Source organism: Coturnix japonica, chromosome 20, assembly GCF_001577835.2.
Source record: "Coturnix japonica isolate 7356 chromosome 20, Coturnix japonica 2.1, whole genome shotgun sequence".
In the NCBI taxonomy this organism is placed as follows: Eukaryota; Metazoa; Chordata; class Aves; order Galliformes; family Phasianidae; genus Coturnix; species Coturnix japonica.
In genome coordinates, this window is record NC_029535.1 from 7,531,651 (window position 1) to 7,555,325 (window position 23,675).

At 38.7% G+C, this 23,675-nt stretch overlaps 1 protein-coding gene across 3 annotated transcripts in view; it reads right to left on the minus strand.

Moving 5' to 3' along the window:
* The window catches only part of DIDO1 (death inducer-obliterator 1), a 45,269-nt gene extending 22,110 nt beyond the window's left edge, over positions 1–23,159 (minus strand). The window contains exons 1-8 of one of the 3 annotated variants that reach the window (XM_015881543.2): positions 22,970–23,159; positions 13,272–13,435; positions 11,760–11,958; positions 10,267–10,377; positions 9,060–9,963; positions 8,432–8,750; positions 5,487–5,699; positions 4,529–4,751 (exon numbers count right to left, since the gene is read on the minus strand). In XM_015881543.2, coding sequence (XP_015737029.1) covers positions 4,529–4,751; positions 5,487–5,699; positions 8,432–8,750; positions 9,060–9,963; positions 10,267–10,377; positions 11,760–11,958; positions 13,272–13,435; positions 22,970–23,090 — 2,254 coding nt within the window. In that variant the 5' untranslated portion in view covers positions 23,091–23,159. Of the gene's footprint in view, positions 1–4,528; positions 4,752–5,486; positions 5,700–8,431; positions 8,751–9,059; positions 9,964–10,266; positions 10,378–11,759; positions 11,959–13,271; positions 13,436–22,301; positions 22,757–22,969 lie in introns of those variants that run through there. The other 2 variants (XM_015881544.2, XM_015881546.1) reach the window with 2 other exon arrangements.
* Positions 23,160–23,675: the final 516 nt, after the last annotated feature.

Below are 23,675 nucleotides of genomic sequence, written 5' to 3' on the forward strand. Positions count from 1 at the left end.
GCTTATAACAGCTCCTATTGCACGGCCGTGCAATTGCTGCTCTCCTGAAGCCTGGGGCTTTTTCAGGTCTGCTTTTTGTTGTTGTTTTTCGCCTTGTCATTTCTCTCAGATAGCTCAGCATTAGTTTCAAGTCATTCAGAAGAGCTGAACTATTCTCACACAGGTTCGGGTGTTAGTTTCCACTGTTAACTGCCTCTGAAGCAGCGTGGAGAACTCTGTCTGTTTTCACTTTTAAGATCAAATCAAACCTTATTACCAAAAACTAGCATTTAAGCTGTGCCTTTTTTGTTGTTGTTATTGTTTCTCCTTCAATTTTTTGAAGGAGATTTACCCATTTACCCATTCTGATCCACACAAGCAGATCATAATCAAACTGGTTTTCTCTGCCAAGCCTCCACATTCAGGCACACAAAGTGAATCTGCCATTAAAACTGATTGATTCATGAAACCGAGAGGCTTTTTTGACGTGGTGATTTGTTTGTACTGAAGCTAGTACCATAGCTATCCTCATGCAAATCTGTAACTTAAGACATGCAATGCTTTGTTTTAATCGACATTATGATTTATACTAGACAACCTCTTAATTATGTCAGCTCCTGAGAGAAAGAGAGGCACCACCCACTGCTAAAAAGAAGAGATCTCCTTGTTTTCAAGAACCTTTTCTGGATCAGCACCATCACTCGTTGTAGGGACTGGCCATCTTCAGGTTCCAAGTTCAGTACAGAGATCAGCACAGCAAACCATCAGCACCAGTATCAGCAGCAATACTTGACTTCAAAGTGCATGGAGATGGTCTCGATAAAACCCTTTTATTCAAGGACTATCAGAGGAAGATCCTTTTCACCAGCTCTCCAGTCAATCAAGTTAACTTCAGAGAACTAAAGCAATATTAGTAAAAGAACGCAAAACAGCAATAGAGGGTGGTGAGGTGTTTTTTAATCAAACTTGCATCACTTTCTGTTTTGGTGACAAAGAGGTAAACCACCCTGATAGTCATAGTGCATCTGTATGTTGTACCATGTGTCTCCCCCATCCCAACCCTTCCCTCCTGCGAGAGCTCCTCACACTGACACCAAGCACCCATTATGGCAGTTCTGCTGCATTCTGTCATCCAAGTGCCACAGGGATGTTGGGTGCTTGAAAGGCACAACGGAAAATACGCTAGCAGCAGGGAACAGCCTTCCTAACGTTAAGACACATGGCAAAAATCTTCAAGTGGCTGACAACCACAGAACAGATGTGACATACCTGGTAGAGCAGAGAAGGGGAGCTCCAGGAGTTCACAGGCAGGAGATGATAATTGCTCCCCAAGGATATCACTGCTCCTTTTAACAGGCTGAGTCCCAGGGGATGTTGGCTTCAGCAGCCAATAATGGTCTGCCTCACTCCAGAGCCAGGGTTCACATTGGCCAGCAGCCCCTGTGCCAGCACAGCCCCCACCACACTCATGATGCAAGTTTGGCACTGGAGCTGTGCTACACCAGATGCTTCTGCACTATAATCTTCCCAAAGCCAACTCCAACATGAATTTATCAGCAGTTCTGGCAGATTCATTGTTAAGTATCCAAATCATTATTTGATCCCTCAGCAGCCTTTCTGAAAACTCTTTAGTTACAAAGGGTTAAGTCCAGACCATGTATACAGCAACCACATCCTAGGAAACTGCTAGTAACAGAGAAGTAGGAGCTCTTCTTATTGAAGTTCAATTATTAACACCTCTCAGAACAGGCCTGTTTTGCAAAATAATGTAGCATTAAGCAAAGATACCTTAGCTTTCAAGGTCTTAACAGAGGTATCTCTGAAGTAGTTTAGTTGTTAACAGTATGGAACCTGGCCCAGGCTACTGTATAATCTCATAAGGGAGCACTCGTATCAAAATAAAAGCATCACATTTAACAATAGTGCAGACCTTGCAGTCCAACATACTTATGACTTAAGTAAAAATACTTTCCTATCATTTAAGCTGAACCATACCAGTGTATCTAAGCACTCAACTGCAGAGTCACAACATAAGCAGGTACAAACCTATCTGCAGAGGCAGCAGTCTGTGCAGAAATGGCCTTGTTTTTTCTTTCCACAGTGATATTTATATACTCCAACATTAATTCTGCCACCTGAGTGATAGCTCCTCTGGTCTTGAATATAGATTATGGGGAGGAAATGTATTATAAGCGGCACGTTTCCTGCTTTGACACAGCATTACAAAAATCACATTTTCATTATCAGATTATCGGATCCTAGTATTACTGTATTGCCCTGACAGTCTCCATGTTTTGCTGGAGGTGAACAGGAACAAGGCAGTCCAGGTGTTCTTTGAATGTGGCACTGTAAGTTATACAAGCAAGCACCATTCAGACTGTGATTAGTTCTTAGAAGTAGAAAAGATGAACTGCACAAAAAGATGAAGAAAACTGAGAGAGGACAACAAAAGTAAAGTGTTTTTTTTCTGTCGTTTGCTTTTTTAAAATTCACCAGAGCTGGTGCTTTGAAAACCTTGCTATCTCTCTCCCAGAAGGGGGCAGCATTCATTTGTCTCTCCCTAAACCACTGCTGTAAAACAGGACAGGTGTACCACAGTTAGTGTACTTTGATCTTCTTAATGGAAGATCTCCCCAGAGAGTCCCACTCATTAACAGCTCTATGGAATATGAGTACTGGTATCATTCAGTGCCAGATTAAACCACAACAAATATTCTTGAAGATGCAACAGCAGCTTCTCATGAAGATGATGATAGATTACACCAGTCCAATCAAAAAGCAGGACAATCCTTCTCCAAACATACAATTTACCTGGTATTTTAGTAATGCCACGGTGTCCACATATTAGCACAGCTTACCTTAGTAACAGCAATGTGAAGTTCTTCACTGCATTTGATATTACAGCTTGTCATCACACGGACTAGGTTGTTTTCATAACTGAAGTCTGGTATAAACAGGTTTTTTTGCACTAATTTAACAGCTTAGCTAAGGGAGTCCTGTCTTCTACTGAAATTGGTTCAATCTGTGTAACTTCTGTGTTGTAAAGTTTAAGAGCAATACTCTTAAAAATTATTTTAAAAAAAAATCTCTTTTCTCAAGATCTGTATTCCTGTCTCTAAGGAAAATAGAACTATAGTAAAAAGAGCATTTTAAGTACTGTGGTTATATCAGCACTTGCAATTACACTGAGATAGAGGGTGCGATATGGATTTGCATGCAAAATAGGTCCTTGTAGGTTTGTTTAGGTCGCTCCAAAGTACCAGTTCTATTTACAATGCTAGTTTATGGTTAAAAAGCAAGTTTCTTTAGAAGAAACTCAAAACATAATTTTAAGACTTCATTATAGAAAAAGGCACAGGGCACTTTATCAATCAACAGTACAAAAATATGCAAGGAAAAATTATAACCCTTTAGATCTTCCATTTCGGTAAACAAAATTAAAATGCACCTAGTAACTGCCATAGTAGAATGGAGCAACATAAGGCACACAGTGCTCCCTTGTGTTCAAAAATTAAGACTTCAAAAATTTATGAATTTAACAGTTCATTTCTATACAATGTAAGGGTTTAATAACTATGTTTTTTTCTAAATATAAAAGTTGGCTGAAGTGTGGTTAAGAAAGCTGAGAACACTCAACTTCTGAGCTCACTAACTTTCAAGTGGGAAAATATTAGACGCTACGTCATGTGTTTTATAAGTGTTCTACGTAAGATTTCATTTGAAGTTCTATCACTGCATCACAAAACTACTCAGTTTGATTAAGAGAAAATTAGCAAGAAGACCTGTTTAGGCTACAAAGCAGTATTTACTTACCTCTGTGTGTTACAAGGATGCTATTCAAAACCTGCAAAAATATGTAATATTTCTGCCTAATAACCACTTAAGATGTGCTCCTGTGTGTGTGGATAATGTGTGAAGTATGGACATATAAATAGGAAGGTTAAAAAAAAAAAAGTACTTCCTCCCCCCCAAACTTAAAAAGAATGGCCCTTAAATTATTTCATGTAAGGAAGAAAAGCAGTAGGAAGAGCTTGAATATACTTGACAGTTAAAAGCTGTTTGCAGAAGTGTAAAATTGCTGATGGATACCACGTCGAAGACTTCATTTTCGTCACTAACAGTGAAAATGTAAGACCTAAGAGACAGGTGAGAAACCTAAATCACAAAAATACAATTCAAAGCAGTACAGTCAGTTGCTGATTCAAGCTGCAGACTGCGTGACCGTTTTGTTAAGACTTTAAAAATGTTGCAATACTTACCTTTTCTACATTATAAACAGGTATTGTCTTTATGGGAAAAATTTGAAGCTTGATCATGATGTTTGCATTCACAAATCAGCTCTTAATCATACAACTGTCCCACAATACAAATGAAATTCTGCTATCGTCTCCATTTATCTCTGCGTGTGAATCTTTGAAGGTGAAGAAAAGCTTTGTGCCACATTAAACAAACAACCCTAACCCTAAACTCCCTAGTCTTGCAGAGCCAAGAATGGATGGGTATTCAAAGAAAACGTGGTTATTCATGAATATCCCTATGCGATACATACATTTGAACAACAGTGAAGATGATATGGCAGCAGTCTTTTCAGGCTTTACAGCATTGTAATTATGATCGCTTGCCCATGATGGTGTGGTGTTTTCTGTTGCTGGCTCTCTAGCAATAGGTTGAGCATTTGCCTCAGTCTTGGCAGCTGACAAAACAGTCTTCACATTCGTTTCTTTTTTCTCAGGAACTTGTCTCTTCTGGTTTGAAAGAGGCTTAGCGCCTGCCTGTAATGGTTGAAAGAAGCTTCATTACTAATCCTCATCAAATATACTGTATTTCACAAACAAGCTGTGCTACAGTTACATACAGGTAAGCAAATTTACTGTATAAGTGAGCTCCTGTAAATACAACTGACATTACACAATCTCAAATCCAAGTCTTTAGGAGCAACTGTAACTCAGGAGCAGGGAATGATTAATAGAAACCTCATAACTGTGTTCTTTCCTTTGTTTTAAAAGCTACTTGTTACTCTACGGCTGTTTCAAAACTAAAGAGGCCTTAATTTCACTGTTTTTGCTTTCCGAACCACACACATAATAACAAGCTAATTCACAATTTATAGTAATTCCAAATTATTGCCCAATCCAGTAATTAAACAAAAAATTGGAATTAAAATGGAAATTAAACAAAAAAGGAGAAATTGCAATTAATTTTAGGACAAAATGGTATCTTTTTTATTTTTTTAATTAAAGTATATAGACAATGTTCCTGTCTGGAAAGTTTTTTCCAGAAATTCTACCCACCTATTAAAATAATTTTCAGAAGAGTAATTTATAAGAACAAAAGGAACAGAAAACAGGATAGGAAACAAACAAACAAAAAGGATATGTCTCTTTAATGTACAACTTAGTAATTTTGTCTGTCTCAAAAAGGATAGCACAGAGACAAGCAGGAAACAGAAGGAGAACACACAAACTGTTCTTCAACGCAGCTGTTTCAGACCACAAATATAAACTTACCTGGAGATGAGATTTTGTCACACCAGGTTTTTCAGATTTTGGTTTGGTCTTCTCTTTAGGTTTTGGTTTTGTATCTTTGCCTGTACTCAGATACTTCATGGTGGCTGCAGCATGTTTGAGAATGCAGTCATTGCTACAATACACAGAATCAGGCTGAGCCACATTGAAACAGCCAGGCCCAATGCACTTTGACACACCAGGAGCATCAACTACCTGAAGATTGAAGTAGAACAAGTTCAAAGATCAAAAATGAATCATCAGAAACACACCTTTACAACATGAAGAATTTACAAAAGCTCAGACTACAGCTATGACAGTGACCTGACAGTGACCTTAGCAATTACCTACATAAGAATAGTTTTCATCCTTGAGATGCCATAAACAACCCATACAAATTAAAAAGATTTCATTCTTGCAACAGTATTTTTAGGATGTGTTGCACTGGTTGTCCTGCTGGCAGCTAAGTAATGGACACTGATTTTCAGATCCCACAAACAGAAATGCTTTTGCTCTGATCCTCCACATAACATGAGGAACTTCCTTAACAGCACAGAGCTGGTTTCAAAAGATAAAGATTTCTAAAACACATTTTGCTTGTATTCCACTACCAGCACCTGTCTTCAACCAGCCACATGCAGCATAACAGGTAATTCTTGCTCAAGAGGCTTACAAATTTTAATATTAGAAGTCTTCATCTGGCATAAACACAGCCATTCTCCTACAGAATTTTGTCTTATTTTTTGCATATTTAAAAGTTCACATATAACACCTACATTTTCTTTACACTACTTTCAACATCACTTCTCCTCAGTGTTAAGATTTAAAGTACAGCACATACCTCAAAAACACAATATATAAGGTCAGTATCACTTGTTCCATCTACTAGATCACTCAAAAATATTATACAATGACATTTATACAACTGACCTAATACTCAAAACTGCTGTGGATGGGGACAGTCTCTCCACCTCCTCCATAAACTGCTATTTCTAACTAACAGTTTCTAAGCAATATTTCCACTAGAACAAATAACCTTTATATAGCTTAACATCTTGTTTCCCCCCAAAGTCAAAGACCAGTTAGTTGCTGTGGTCTGATAAAAACCGAGTTTGGGATTTTTCCCGTAAAAAGTGATACTATGTTTTCTATTCTTTTCCATCATGCATTCACTTAACGGAGATGTTAAAGAAAAAAAAAAGGGTGAAATTTCCCTAGGAAGCACCTCAAACTCCAGGTAACAGCCACCATTAACTGTTAAAGAATATTACTCAGATAATGACAAAACTTTCATCACTGATGTTTCTACTTAAGGAATTCCTAGGAGTTTCAATCACAAACTACAGTTCTTAAGTAATAGGTATTTAATGGACAGCAACAAAAAGGAGTCTTCTGTGAAGTGCTTAGAATGCTGGTTTAAGAACAGAGTAACTGTCAGACATAACCAAGTGGTTTCAGCCCATCAAGATATGAAATAGCAATGACTTCTTTCCCTAGGATGAGCAGGGAATTGTGCACAGAGAATGGGTTGCTTGCTTCTATCCATAGAGATCCTCACTAACGTATGAGGGGTAATGGGATAAAAAACAGACTTGACTGTCCAGTTTGTGATCTCAAATGCAAAGCCATCTGTTAAACATGAATGGAACAGTTCCATTCTTTTTCAAAATGCCAAAAGAGTATCTAAAATGTTAGTAGTTTTTCCATACAAGCCCAATTATAATTATCTTCTTCTTTCACTAAAAGATGTCCAACCCATTCAGGTAACACGTTAGCACATTAATACCAAAGGTAAGAAGTAGTACTTAATACTACTGCTGTCAGAGAAACGTAGACACCAGCAGTCAACCTTTGAACTGTTTCTGTACCAGTATGTACAAGTGCACATTCAATATAGCTGAAATTGTTTGCAAACATGTGAGTAAATGTTTAACATATTCACCTTAAAAAGAGTATTAAACATGCACTAAGATCCCACTGCTTTCATCTATGCTTAAGTTCACTGTACTGATATTAGTAGTTCTGATATTTAAGTTGCTGAGTATTTTTTTCATAAATATTTTGCAGGAAAATTTTCTACAACAGGAAGATTCCTCCTAAGAGCAGCGTATAATCCAAGTCATTGGACTTATTCTAGGCATGACACCAAAATTCAAAGACTATCACAAAATCACCTGAATCTGAACAGCTGTAGCCTTCTCATAATAAATACACTAAAAGTGGTCTTCAAGGCATAATAAGAGAAAACCACTGGCATTACTATGGCAGCTTCAGTAATGCAATTATGATCAATGCAGCACAAAGTTTTAAATCTGCATGCCTTGAGCTAAAGCAGCTTGTTCAGCTCTATTTTGACTTGAGCATGGAACCTGCTATTACAAAATTCAAGCTTATTCTGTATTTCATATCAGAATTCACAGTAATTTTAAATGCACATCCTTATATTACTCTCTCAAAAGGCAATATAAAACCTTTGCCTATATGCTAGTAACTTAAAGAAGCATCATGATAATAAATACCAGAGCTTCAACTGGAAGTACAGAGGTAACAGTAATAGCTAGTACTAACTCCAACACAGACACCTGCCAACATTAAGTACAAACTTCCATTATCACTGAAAATGTAAAAAAATTGAGATTTTAAAGCTAGAATAAGATGGTCCAGAATTCTGATCTTTGATTTCCAGAACAGAACTTAAATAACACAGACTACACTGTGCGGCATTTCCTTACACATAAATGTTTTACATCACCTCTTCCATAAACGTTTTGTTTCTAGTTAGCTCCTACACTGATAGAACTACAGATAAACTACAGTAACATTTAGAGAGTTGGACAAATTTATACTTAACTTTAATAAGCAAAATTGAATTTACTGCTATACAAATAAGCTATTGCTTCAATGTACACCACAAAATACGAAAAATACTGAGAACCTGAAATACTTACAGGTTGAAATATCTTGAGCTTTTTCTTCCCACTTGGATTCGCAGCTTTTTCAATCCTACCCTTGATGCCTTGGTCCTCAACAGACTTTTGTTCAATTGTTCCTATGCTTGTGAATTCTGTACCATCCACATTTACTTGCCCTGCTTTAGTTTCCTGCTGGTCTGTTTCTGAAATAGACTCATCCTGTCCCTGTAGAATGGTGCAGTTTGGACAGATATAGTCCTCACCATTCCTTTCCAACAGCCGCCCTCGAGCCTCAGAAATACCCACACAGTCACCATGAAACCATTCCTCACATCTATCACAACAAATCATGAACCTGGAAAAGAAGAAAAGCAACAGTAAGGCATGAGAAAATAAGACTACAGCTGAAACTTGATTCTTTTTACACGGTAGATATTAATTTTCCTGCTATGTTATCAGTGTACTGTTTTGCCTAGCTGTTCACTTGTTTTCATTAATATATCTCCTTGAATATTTATTATAAAAATCCCCCCAGAACTTCAAGTAAACTCAGTAGCTTATTTACATATACCCAAAAAGTAAGCCATAGCAACTGGTTTATTTTCTCCATCACAAAAAACTTCCAGCTACTAGCACTGCATTTTTAACTGAAAGTTTTGCCTACCTGTTGTTATGAGGCTGACGACAAATACAATACAGTGCATTGGGGTCATAAATCTCAGACTCTGGTTTGCTTTTGGGCAATTCTTCAGGTTCTTCATCTGCAATTCCTTTTGCTCCAGCAGTAGGTTTAATCTCCTTTTGAACCTGAAGATCTTCAGTGTTTTCTTCAGATACAACAACCTGACTTGCAATCTCAATGTTATCTACAATCTCAGGCTCCTGTTTGACAGATAATTCAGTCTTAACTGGTTGCTCAGACTGAGCATTATCTGTTTCTGCAGGATCTTGCTCTGAAGTTCTTTTTCTCAAGCGACTCTGTATTTCTTTCAGTGTCAGTTGTGTAGGTTTCTGTTCAACACGTTTGTTTCTTAGTCGGTTCTGCAGTTCCTTCAGTGTTAAGCCATCACTGTCACTGTCAGAAGTATCTTCCTCCTCTTCCTCTTCATCCTCTTCCTCCTCCTCTTCTTCTTTTGTGCGTCTGCTTTTAGAGCCTTTCTGATCCTTACTCCTAGTGCTGGTCCTGCGAGTTGCAGGCTTTATATCTGAAGCACTTTCAACACTATCTTCTGATGCAGTTTCAGCATCTGTAGCTGGACAAGATGCAGGTTCACTTGAATCTTCCAAAGCAATAGGAGCATTTCTCCTCCCCCTGCGCCTTACTGTTGTGAGAAATTCTTCCACTCTTTCTGTTCTCTTTGGTTGTCGCCCACTACGCCTGAGATTTAAGCTTTGTTGCTGCTGTTGTGGCTGTTCACTAGAGTCCATATCAATGTCTCCGGCACCTTCTCTCTTGGCAATTGTAGTCCTTCGAAACCCCCAGGTTTTCCTGAACTCTTTGCTTGTAGGCTTGATAGATTTTTGTTCCTCCTCATTGCTTTGCTCACCTTTTTCATCCAAAGCTGATGCTAAAAACCAAGAGAAAAGTCACTGAATTAGTAGAGGTGAATAATGTTTTCCCTAAACTTTTCTCCCAACAACACAGTATTATTTTCTTTGTAGTAACAGATGAACACACCTCCACCTCTTTTTATAGCCCTGAAAACTGATGAATATTTCCCTGTGAACTGTCACAGCAGTGGCAGTTACTTATATCACTATACACTGTGCCACAATAGCCCAAATGCTATGATCTCCTGTGTTATTTAAATATATATATTTACATATGACAAATCAACTTACTTTCTGCCCAATTTAAGAAGAAATCTTACCGGGGGAACTGTTTTCCATGTTGTCAGTATTAGATTCAGACTCCACAGACACTGGCTGTAAGCTTACAGCTTGTTCCATAGTATAGACACCACTCTCCCCACCTTGAAACACTAAGGACAAACATAAGGTTCAAAACTTAGATTCAAAAATATATACAGCCTTCACTACTTCTCCAGCAAGGTTTATTTGCTAGATGAAATTATAAGAAACAGTACAAAAAAAATAAAATAAAAATCAAGATCTTCAGAAGTATTTTTCAGAGGAAAAAAAAAAATAAAATAAAATCATTTGAATGATAATAGTGAAACAGTGAACAACCTTTCTCAATTTGCAAGAAGGTTTTTAGTCTACATGATCTACCAGAATGGGAGGGAGAGAAGAGGGACAAAAGCCTCCAAGTTTCCCACATCGTGTTAAATGACTCTCCTACTGGAGAAGCAAGTGGCAGGAATAAATAAAACAAGTCTGAGGCTACATTCTGAGCATTCAGGAATAATCTAGTTTGAATAAGTTTAAGTTAGTATTACACCACAGCATCACATCTTAAATGAATTGTATGCCGTGCAAACTGCCCTCCTAGAATTCAGCAACTATATTTTGCAGTCACTGCAATTACATTACTCATGTAAGATTATAACATGCAGTACTTAGTATACCAAAATGAAATGGATAAACAGAAACAGCATTTTCAAAGCACTAAGAAGAAAAGCTGACCATCTCCCAGGCATGTTTCTGGGGCAGGTATCTATATTTTCCTGGCACAAGGGTTGCTCAGTAAACCTCAATGGGCACTTTAAAGAATTCTCAACATAACGGTAAATACTGAAAGCATCAAAGCTGTATATATTACAGTTGCAAGTTTTCAGAGCATTGCATATTAAACTTTTCAATCTGCTTCCAGCACTGCAGTGTATCTTGGTGATAAACACCTCCTTATTTCACACACAGCACAACAGTAATGCAACTGATCCACTATCACATACGATCTCTCTACGGTATAATTCTTGCTTTCTATTATTATATTTAATACAGTGTTAAAACAGAAGGTTAACTATCACTGCTAGGCAAACAGTAAAGATGGAGAATTTTAAAGCCCATTTTTATGTTAAAAATGTAATATTTGAATTGCAATTCAAGCCATTCAGTGAAATACTAGAAATTTAGCTATAAAGATAGAGAATTACAGATCATCAACTTAAACATTAACTGATTAGTTTGAATATTCCCATTAGAAAACAAAGAACTTCCAGCCTGTAGTATGGAAAAACAAAATCCCTTTGAATCCTTAAATCCTGATCCCTTACCAAAAAAACCTGTAGCTATAGCTCCTTGTTCTGTTTTTTAAGGCAACACTAAAATTAGACCCACATCAGAAAAAGGCTGCCATGGAAGCAAGAGCAGAACAAGATGAAACAAGGCCGAGGTTATCTAAGTCAAGATTTAAACTTCAAATAAAATGAGAAGAAATAAGCCTCTTCGAAATGTGCTTTACCTGACACAGCATTAGAGGTTTGAAGAGATTCTCCCTGTTGAGCTGAATTAAAAGGAGATCCAGAAGAGGGCAGCAAAGGATCAGAGTCATTCAGCATTATCCTTCCAACGCATGCTGAATTTCCCGATTCAGAAGCACCAGACTGACCCTCTGAGTTGTCAGCAGGAGCAAATACCAACAATTCTTTTTCAGATGACTCCTGGAAAAAAAAGAAAAGAAAAAAGAAATGAAAAAAACAGAAATGTATTTATGAAGGTTTTTGATGTTGTTGTTGTTTTAAACCACCAAATATTTCATCTTGGAATTGGAATCCATTATCAACCAATTTTTCTTACTTCATCTTTTTGTCAGCTCTTCATTTTCAGAAAGACATTGAAACAGGAATGAAAAGTTTAAGTAAAGCAATACTACCTCCACACTTACCAATAGATGAGACTCATCAATTCACGGAGGAGCCCATCAAGACTCATTTCCACTATTTTAGAAGTATCTTGAGAGTTAAATTTACTGAATATATATTATGCAATGAAAACACAGAAAACTGTGTCAGTACACCAAGGTTTACCAGCAGTGAGGATTAACCAGTTTGTGAAATTCATCACAGAAGAATTAAGGAGTGTTCCCTACCATTGTCCCTTTTGCTAAAGAGGTTTGCAATGCACAGCAGTTCAGAAGCTTCAGAGAGCAGAAGGTGACATTAATAATCACATTTTTTATCCCCCCCCCAAAAATGACCACGAAAAACATTTCAGAATCAAGGCATTCATTTACAGTACCAAAACAAGACCGATATTTAGCCCAAGAGTTTACATTAAAAAAAAATATGGAACACAAACACTGACTGTTTGTATCTGAGTTAAGTAGGCTGAAAAATCTGAAGGAAAAATATGTATTTATATGGTTTCCACTACTCTAAAGCAGCACTAGAACAGAGTTTGGGAAGTAGGACCTGATGAAAGGGATAAAAATAAATAAATAAAAAATGCACTTTTCAACTGGCCTTTAAAGCACAACGATAAGGGCCAGATTCTGCATGTTAGGATTCTGCAATTAAATAGAGGGGAGCAGCCACACTAGTTGTAGGATATCACTAATACACTAATAATTGCTTCAAAGCGATACAAACAGATTCTGGTAACAATTTGCTGTTTAGAAGCTCTCTTCATAAACAATTATTATCTCTAGGTGAACACCAGTGACACAGGGGAAAAAAGAACCCATCCCAAAATGTGATACTTAGTGGACCACTATTATTTAATGAACAGTCAATTTCATAATCTGCACAACTGTGGGAAAGTAGAATTCTGGGGTAGGGTGAAGGAATGGAGCTATATTATATAGCTATATTCACATCAGCATCTCTTGCCTCTACACTTTCCCTACAGAGGGCTACATATATTACATACATTGTGTCAACCATTCCCAAACAAGTTTAAAAAAAAAAATAGAAAAAAGACAGGAGAATAACCTAGCTTTAGAGACCCTAGTACTGTATCTCATGGCATTGAATACCTGCTCTAATTCGTATTTGGCTCCAGAGTCTGTCAGTGATGTCTGAAGACAGTCTGAGTTACTCAAAGTGCTTCCTTCCACGCTGCTGCTCTGCAATAACCTTTCAATCTCCCTGTTCAGAATCTCCAACTCATCACACATCACGTAATTTTTAAGTGATAATCCTAAAGGAAGAGGGAAAGTCAGCTAATCACTTCTTGTTCAACTGTAACGTTAAGCTATGAAAACAAACTATATATCTTAAACACTTTAAAAGTGCATATAATTTGAATAATCTATCCAATATACACTAACGAACTGTCTACTTAGATTACTGCCTTCACATTCTACAGTTACACTGTGGTGTATAAAGGGCTGTTTGAGCAACACGCTCTTTGTAATTTTTGTTTTGAGCCACAGAGCTGAAATCACCAACTTGTTCTCCAAGTGGAATCAGCTCCTTCTCTGGAGATACTCTGGCTCTCTGAACACAACACGTGTTGCAGTCTGACAGCCATACCCCACCCAGAGTTAAGGCTGTACAGTACACACACAGTTAACAGTTTAACATAACACTTTCAAACACAATATTAAATAAAGAAATTCTATGCAATAATAATGTGGGTGAGGTTTTTTGTTTTAAATGAAGACATGATATTATTATTACCTCTATTACTTATTATTCTGTTTCTCAGATGAAAAAACTCTTTAGCAGAACTAGAATTTTAAAATAATTTCAAGGTGGAAGGCTTAAGAATTTAATATATTTAAACTATCCCTCTACATTTGCTATGAAAACGCTTAGTTTTCTATTAAAACACACTCCTGCCTTTTCCCCACAGCTCCTTTCAAAGGGATCCCACCTGCCTGTGGAAAACTTTAGACCATCTTTTAAAAAGACCGGGCAGAACAAAGTGCTATTAATAATAAATGCTTTGTTGGTCTTTTTTTTTTTTTTGGCTTAACTTAGGAACTTATGTAGTAAACAATCCTCATTTTGAGAATAATTAAGCCTTTAAGGCTACCTATAAATAAAGTTAGACAAGTTATGAATTTCTTTAAAAGGCAATAGATCTTTCACAGATGAAGTAAGCCTTGACAATAGAACATCAAGGTTTATAGATTAAAATGGTAACATTAAATAGTTCCTCATTAAACAATTCAAGGTTTCAAATGCTGAATAACTGAATAAATTCACAGTTATGGACCATGATGAACAGTGTGCAATGCTAACTTTACTTGGGCTGCTCTGTTATTCTGCCTTAGCCCCACCAATCCCCTGCCCCCTTGGTTGCAATTCACTTACACGTGGCCTATACCACACACACATCCATCCTCACCACAGGAACGTCCCCCTGAATTCATGGTAACTAGACCAGGTTTATGAATCCAGCAAAAAAAAAAAACCCAATGAGTGAAAGGATGAAAAATTAGTCTCAAAAGTAGTGCAAAGACATACAAGAGCACAAAAGCCCTTTCAAGCAGCAACAACAGCTCAGCTGCAAGATGAGCTGCAAGAGCTCATCACACTTCAACCAGCTGTACCTCCCCACTGCCCCGCTCAGCCCAGATTTCCTTTTCAAACTCTGATCAATGTATCAAGCTTGCAAACCAGTGTGAGCATTCCAATAAAACAACAGCTGCTTGTCTAGAAGTAGAGCAAAAAACTGACACGGTATCTTGATAAATAATATTTGGTCAAGAAAACATTTACTTATGTACTGCTTTGCAGGAAAACACTCGGATTTCCCCTGAAAAAGTCAGGCACTTGAATTCAATGTGGACCTTAATTTCAGAAGCAACCGAAGTATCCTAAGCACTAAAGCAATAAATAACCTTGTTTAAACAAAAAACACACACACAGAACTGCCACTAAACAAAGCATACAAAATCCTAAGCTTAGATAGTTTTCAGCTGAAGGAAAAGACAGTAAAACTTCTGAAGTCCTTATGGTATTATAGCCTTTATCTGATAGAAGTTTACAGTTCCAATGTGATCAACTGCACTCAAGAAGAGAGGAGTGCGAAGCCAGCACTCACATTCAGCATCCTTCTAGATGCAGCCCTGTATCATTCAGTCTGCAAGTCATCAGCAACTGATTTAACAGGAGGCAGAAAAAAACCTTCCAAATTCCAAATCCTGCTGCTACGACAGCAGTTGTTCACACTGCCCACATTACTAAATGAACAAAATAAGGAAGTCTCTAATCTGCTCTTTCTTACCTGTAAATCCACTATAATTCCCACATTCAGACAAAACCTCCTTAGTGTACTACTGTGCACTGCCATTTTTGTAACCAAACAGTTCACAAACTACACACAAAAAAGGGAGAGCTCAGCTACAAGTTACCTGCGGTTGGGAGATGATAACTGCAGGGCAGGCAGCCTGAAGATACCCGTACTTGCAGAAGGCAAATTTAATTAAGCTGTTCTAGATGCCTCAATATAACTGTCATCACAACCATGAAAAGGACAGAACGAACTTATCAAAGAACAGCCACATTTCCCTGTCTTTTTCATGTTTCTGCTTTTTAGACAACGGTTCATTTAACAAATTAATTATCTCCAATTCAGAGGTAATAAGCATTCAGTGTGTCCACAGACTGCATAAAAATCTTGTCTTTTTCAGAACTTTTATTTTAATTGCATGATGAATTTCCTGTCTTAATTAACTGGGAAGATCTCACATGAAAAAGAGATATTGAAAGTCAACTTAGTATTATTACCTTTAAACTGAATTAAGAGCAACCAAGAGAGCTTCTCCTACATCTTGTAGAATTGGGGTACAAACAAAAAGTAAAGGTAAAATTCAGGGTAAATTCTCCAATTTCAGCTTCCCAGCTATCTACTTCCTTAGGAATTCATTTATTTATTAAGAATAATGTTCTTTATCTTCTCATTAGTGCTAGTCCCTGTTAATGGCTTCACTTAAAATATCCTGCACCTTACTGCATGTTCTTCTATGAGAGCTATCTTTTATGCCAGACAATATGCTGTAATGTGTACAAGTTCCTGAACCTGCTAATTTACAGGCTATACAAATACCCTGCACAAGTGTTTAGGTCCAAACAATGACACCCAGCTGATTGATTCTCATTTCTTTATGTGCCTTTATATCTCCATACAAAAAGGTATTTGATTTGCAATGTCTCACATGTAACACATCCCCATATAAACACAGAAAGCAAAGTTAACTGCAGACTCAGACACATTACAGACTTTAGCACCTGCAGGACTTGATTCACTGGGCCCTGGTACTTAACAATGGGGGCTTACTTCTGCTCTAACAAGACACAGGCTTTGCTAAGTCCACTAACACACCAGTTAATGCTTCAGATACATTGTCAATACTCAATGTTAGGACCCAAACACAGGTCAGAGATCTCCAATAACCGCAATGATCAACAGAAGGGTCAGCAACTTTCACTTATTGACAATACAGAAAGGTATTTGCACCCGCAAAGAAAATTAAAGTACAATAAAAGTCTTGCTTTTAATAAAGGCTATTAAAAGCAAGTACCATTAATCAGTGACCAATTTCAACTCCATACCCAGACAGAAGAAGTCTGGGCCATTATTATTATCACATCATATCACATGATTGGCTGAGAAGTCAAATAAGGACATCATTTCTGATGCAAATAAAACAACTGCTGGTATAGTTTAGTTGATGTTGCTCTCAGTTAGATGACTGATTCCATTGAAAATTAATTTTTATCCCCAACTTGTCAAAGATCACATCCAGGAAACTTGTACTCTAATTAACATTAGCGAAATTAATCCTTTGCATCAACAAGCATCACAAAAGCAGCTCAGAGAAAGTCAATAGGGCAAAGCCTACCCCATCCATAGATCAGAAGTTTTATCTGGAAAGTAGAGGAAAGGTAAAAGTCACTGATCCCTAAGAACAGCAGGAAATAAGTTCAGCACTAGCAATGGAAAAAGCTGTGCACACATGGCGATGGTGCAGTTCCCTCCGCCTGCTCCTTCAGGAAAGTGCCAAGAGCAGAACACTTAACTGAGAAACTACAGATACTGATTGTAAATGTGAGGTGTTCTACCACTTCTCTGAGGACTCGCACAGTCCACACCTACCTCAAGGCTGATAAGAGCCCTTGACATTTGCGGGTGTATGTCAAGATCCATGAAAACAGATACACCTCTGCTAAGAAAGCATTTCCCCTACGTTCAATTTCCATATAGTCCGCTTTCATATGGAATGTACCTTCTGGTTACTAATTCTGATACCTTCCTTCTGAAAAAAGGAAATTACCTTTCCTAAAGCTGCGAGGTGGGAACACTGAAACAGAAGATATGCAGTAAAGAAGTCAGAAAGGCAGCGACCATAATGCTTAACTCCAGATGTACAGAAACTGATTGGAGTTATATTGCCCAACTCCACTTCATGAATAATTTACTATCCCACTGTTTGACTGCTACAGATACATTGCAGCTCAAGGTCAGAAGCTCAGACATTCCTAGCAAATACATTTTTTACCAGTAAAACCTCCACATTTGAAAGTAGTTAAAAACACAATTTGCTTGAGAGTTATATCTAATAATAAGCAGTGAAGAAGAATACAAAAAGCAACCAAAAGTAATACTGCAAAAATCTACTGCAGTACTAACAGCTTTAAAGTTAACTTCTTCCTATTCCAGAGACAATACGTTATTTCACATTAAAAAAATTAACATTAACATACTTTGTGATTTCAACAATGCATATTCAAGTAATACAGCCATATTCCTCATAAATACCCCCACACTAATAAAATGAAGAACAGACCCTTCTTAAAGAAGGAATTTAGGCTGCATGAAGCTGTAGTATATCCAGGCAAATATGAACTCTGCACACAACAGCACAAAGCATCAAGATCTACTTTCAAGGTAGCATTTACTACCACAAAAGTATTTCAGTCCCAAATACAAGACATGATATTTGTCAGAGATGGCAGCAATAGCACCTACAAGTCTCCTACTACATCCTTCCACCATGAGCTCCTGCTTCTGCCTCACCTGCCCACCCACCTTTACAAAGACAGGCAACAATACTCACAAAGCCCAACCATGGGAACTGGAAAGTGTTGTGTAGCACCTCATCTAAATCCCTAACAAAAGCCACAGGGGGGTAACAAACATGACTATTATGAGATTATGCTGACCCAAGACAGAAACTGATGCACTGCAGGATACAGGAGAACCTGTACCCTTGGAAAATCAGTTTCTCCACTTAGGAAAGGTATCAAGAATCAGAGAACAAAACCCACTAGCAAATGAAACCAATTTGGCAATTTAAATAAATTAAGAAAACAGATTTATTACAAGAACACGTATCTTCATATGGTGTTCACTCCTGTAAAAAAGAACCTTCAGTCACTCTTTTATTTTAATAAGTCCCTCTACAGAGTGTCTACACCATCATCCCATCCCTCCCATGATTTCTGTCATGTTACTCACTTACCTTACATGAGCCTAAGAAAGCCATTGCCACAAATAGGACAACAGCCCTGCACACAGGCAGTGAATGTGGCACCTCTGGAGGCATTGAATTTAATGTGTAAGCACAAAACCACATTACCACAAACACACAGTGGACTCCAGTCAACAGTGAGACCCCAAAATGATAATGAACAGCTGCAGAGTATAATACAGCTACCCAACTAAAACAAGTGGTTCAGGCAGCTCCCTGGTTATACTATAGGCCTTCACCGTCACAATTACACAAGCCAGAAACATTCAGGGGCACAGTTCCTAATCAACAGAGCAGTGGTGTACGTTCCTCACATAGAGGTAATGGCACCATTAAAACTGTACTTTCACCCGTATGCTGTCTTTACAGGGTGGGGTGGCAGGTATGCACCATTTCAGTGCAATACAGTTTCATCAGTGCAGCCGCACACTGAATTTGAAGGCTCTACCAACACATTAGAACAGGAGCTTCTATGTAAAGAATGGGTTCACCTCAGGAAGAAGCAAGACTTTGAAAGTTCACACATTCTCTGGATGAATAAAGCTACATCAGAGTCCAACAGAAATGATACTTAAGAGTTTCCAATGTAAGGATACAGTTACTAATTTTAAGAACAAAATATTATAGAGATATGATTGGTATTCTCTACCCCAGAGCTTCACATGAGGCAGAGACTTCAATGGCTTACTATCAAGCTTAGTGCTCCTGTAACACCATCAAAAGCTTTTCTCCACATTCAGCTACACAAGGTAACCCCAGATCTACTCTAAACCACAAGAGTTTACCCAAAGCAACAAAAACAAATGTAGATTTTTTCCTCAGGTTTACCTCCCCTCTCAAGGTAAGAATAATACAAGCAAAAATGACACGGCAAAAAGAACATTAAGAACCACTGCAAGCACAATCCCAAGCAGCACAGACAGTTCTGCCCTTTTTTCCCCTTTTAGATAAAAAAGGGAGGGGGGGAAAGCACCTTTCTGTGGTCAAAAGCTTGTATTCCAAGAAAAAAAAAATGTCTCCTTATGGCTTCAAAATCATGAAGCCAATTTCGTAAGCCACAGTCCTACGTTTAGCAAACAGACAGCAACTACAAACTTAGACTGCCATTGGTTATTACTCACTATACAATTATCTTTACCATTCCTTTTCTACCACTTTGGATGGAAATATTTCACAAATATACACTACATTTTTTGGTTTTAACATTCAGCTTCTGCTACAAAACCTGACCTCTTCAGCACCACTGATAATATACTGCCAGCAACTGCAAAGGAAACAAAGAGCTCTGGAAAACTGATTCACACCATCTGATATTCCTCCACTGAAGTACCAATGAAATCAGTTCTTTATTGTGACTTATGAATAGTGGGATGTTAAGTGAACACAAACAGTTTAATTCTTCAAGATCCCATTGCTTCTTTATTTTTAAACATAGAACTATATTGAAAGTACTGAATTGTCAAGTTTCAGCTTGAATATTCACACTACTTAAAATTCCCTCTTCTCCTTCAATAGCTTTGTACTAACTAGTAAAGCTGGGCAGGCTTTTTGTCAATTGGCACTATGATACATAAACTAGTTACACTTCCTACAATGTATCTATCTTAGTTTTACATGTATCTCTCTGTATCCTCTGGCATGTCTAATCCTGGTTGTCAGCAGAACTAAGTGTACAGAAATAGACTCAGAGCAACTGCAGGATTACAGTTTCTGATCCTACCAGCCCAGCTGCTGGAAAAAACACCACGCTTTGCTGTTACACCTTTTTCCCTTTTCAATGTGAAATAGAAAGTGAGCTATAAATACATCTGAAACCAGTGAGCAATTTCATTCTCACGCCATCAAAAAGGGGTCAGTATATGACATAAAAAACATGAGATCTTCCTTCAGAATACAGTCAAGTGATTACAGCATACTGATTACGTTACTACACAGTCAACAGTTCAAATACCAATTGCAATTAGGGTTTACCACAAGAACACGTGTAATACGCATTTAATTTTTGTCTCTTCCCTAGTGGGAATTTTAAGTTACTTGTTAACCTTGAAGTCTATCAATGCTTTTAACAGTAACTCCACTAAAACTCACTATTCTATTAACTTCTTTCTGAAGTTGTATTATATAAAAACATAACAGTAATACAACCTTTAAAGCAATATGTTCATAGTATATTGACAGTGGATCTAAAACAGTCCTAAGGAGGAGGACTGAGAGCAAATCCTGCATAAACTGGGTAAAATCAGTTGTACTTCTACCACTGTCCTACTGGTTGAAACATTATAGGTGACATTAGGCAGAAAAAGCTCAGTGTAAAACTAACACAGACAGACATTAGCACTTCTGTCAACAAGAAACCATCTAATCTTACTCTTGCTTAGTACAGTCCTGTCTCTTCCCATTTCTATCAGTTACATTCCATAATCTTCCAGCCTAATCCTTATAATCCTTCCCTTTCCCTTCTCCACTTAAGACTTCTGGCTGAAGTTCAGGCTCTGCAGAACTAAAAGCACACAGTTAAAACTCTACAGACGGAATCTGAAACTGAAATTAAATCATACCATCTACTCCCAGAGAAAAATCTTAAAACAGAATTAAATAGAGCCACCATCTTCTGCTGAGTCCATCAAACACTGAGAAACACACTCAATTTTGTTTGCTATTTTACTCCTATAGAAAGTTTGAAGTGTCAAAGAACAATAACAAGCAATTGGCATATAAAGGCAAAGCACAACCTAAAATCTCTATTAAATTAGCACAGTAAATACTACACTTGTACAGTAACTAACTATATATTGACATTGTTCATTGACCAGCAATCCAACTGCTTGAATGGCTGCTAAATTTCATTTATAAGTGTATCAACAAGACACAGTTTAAGCTGTACCTCTTGACATTACCACTTCTAAAGAAGCTCTTATATAAATAGCTTTAAGTGGAAATTTTTAATAAAATTAAAATACAGTTGAATACCAACTGCCAAATAATATACTTCAACAAAGCTGTGATGATTAAGCACTGAAATGAACTACTCTTGCAGCCTCAAAAAGATTATTTGGAGTCTAAAACATTAATAATTTCTAAAAAGGATCTTAATGCTGCACAAAACTTGCCCATTAAGTAAAAGGAATTATCATTTTTTCCCTTCCTGAAGTTCCCAGGGGAAAAAAAAGGGAACAAAACCAGTGCAACAAGACAAGACCATTACACTGGTTTTAAGTACTGAGTATATGTGAGTGTAATCCATACACATTATTCAGTTTATTAAACAATATGAAGTGTTCTTTCTGAGTTGAAAATGACAAGCTAAGATGACAGGATCTTATTCATCCACTACTAAAATGCAGTTACTGCTCAGATAACTGTATGAAACAGAATTTGGTCACGTTCAAAGCACAGCTTTGTGCAAGGCACAAGGGACAGTACAGAAATACATTAATAGGGAGGGAGAAAGGTAGACAGTATCAGACATTGACCAGTATAAATACTCAATACATATTGGCATTAACTAATGATGCAACCCCTTCTCCCTTCTCTACAAGGCACCAGCACATGCTAAAACTCTACTTTTCCTGTTGAACTCACCACTGAGGAGCCGTCTCCATCACCCAGCTCAAAGCCCCATAACCTCGTGCCAGGACCCACCCCGAGCCCTTGATGCCGAGGAGCAGCTCTCCACCCGCATCCCACCACTTAATAGGCCCGAGGCGGAGAAACCCTCATCCGGCAGCGGGATACGTTGAACGGGACCGAAAAGGCGGTTAATGTCGGTTGTAGCGTCACAGGGAAGCTCGCCGCCGTCAGCTTGACCCGTGACGTCGCTGGGCTCAGCTCACGCCCGTCCTTCTCCTTCTCTCTCCCCCCAAGATGGAGGAGCCCGCCTTCCTGCAGAGGCCGTCCTCTCCTCCGCGGCCCAACCACGTTAAGAGCTCACGGGGCGGCGGCTCGGGGCTTCCTCCGGGGCCCCCGCAATGTGTGGCCTTCGACGTGCCAGGCCTCCGACGTGCCCTGGGCCCGCAGCCACACCGATGGTTCCCTGGAAACAGGCCTCGCCATCCCCAGTTCCCCCCCAATCCCTCCCCTCAGCCTTGCGGCCTTCCCGGCCCACACCGCCCGCCTCCATTTTCTCATCGAGCCCCGAGGCCTGAGGTGGCGGCCGTGTCTTTTCCGCCTCCCCTCCTCCTCCGCAGCGGCTGCCCGGTTCTCGATCTCCTCCTCTCCCCGGTGCTTCTCCCACCGCCTCCCTCACTCACCGCGGTCAGTGGGTGCGGGATCTCTCCGACGCCACGAAGGTCTCAGCCGCGCCGCGCCGCCATTTCCTTCTCGCAACGGCTCCAAAGCGCTGGGCGGGGCCGCTCCTCCCCGCGCTACCATAGAGACGGATATGGCGGCCAACCGTAGGCTAGAACGCCCACCGCGCCTCGCTTTGCGCACGGCTCTCGGAGGACTTCGGCCGATACAAGCTCCGCCCCCCCGGCCCAGCAGCCCGCGCGCTTCCTCACAGCTGGGAGTTGGGCGGGAAACGAGCGGCCCCCTCAGTGCTACTCAACCCTAAAGCGGCCCTTATATCCCAATAAACATCATTATAAAATGCCTGGGCCCCTAAAAACACACTTGGGAGCCAAATAGGCACAGTATGAGACTCCTGAGGGTAAAAGCTAAGGGTGATGGCATTAAAGTTACTATTAGCTTTTCAACATAGGCACCGTCTCCACCTGTAAAGCAGGACTGTATTAATACTTACTCCACAGAGAAACACCAATATGTGAGAAACAGACTCCTATACAAAAGTACAAGATTAATACATATCAATTGGCTTCTAAAACAGTTTAATAAGCACCTTATGCATCTAAAGTACCAGAAAAGCTTATGCCAGGATATCTACCAAGCCCTCGGCACTACTCTCCTTAAAACCTTTTAAAAAATAAAATAAATTCTTTTAAATTCTTTTAAAATAAA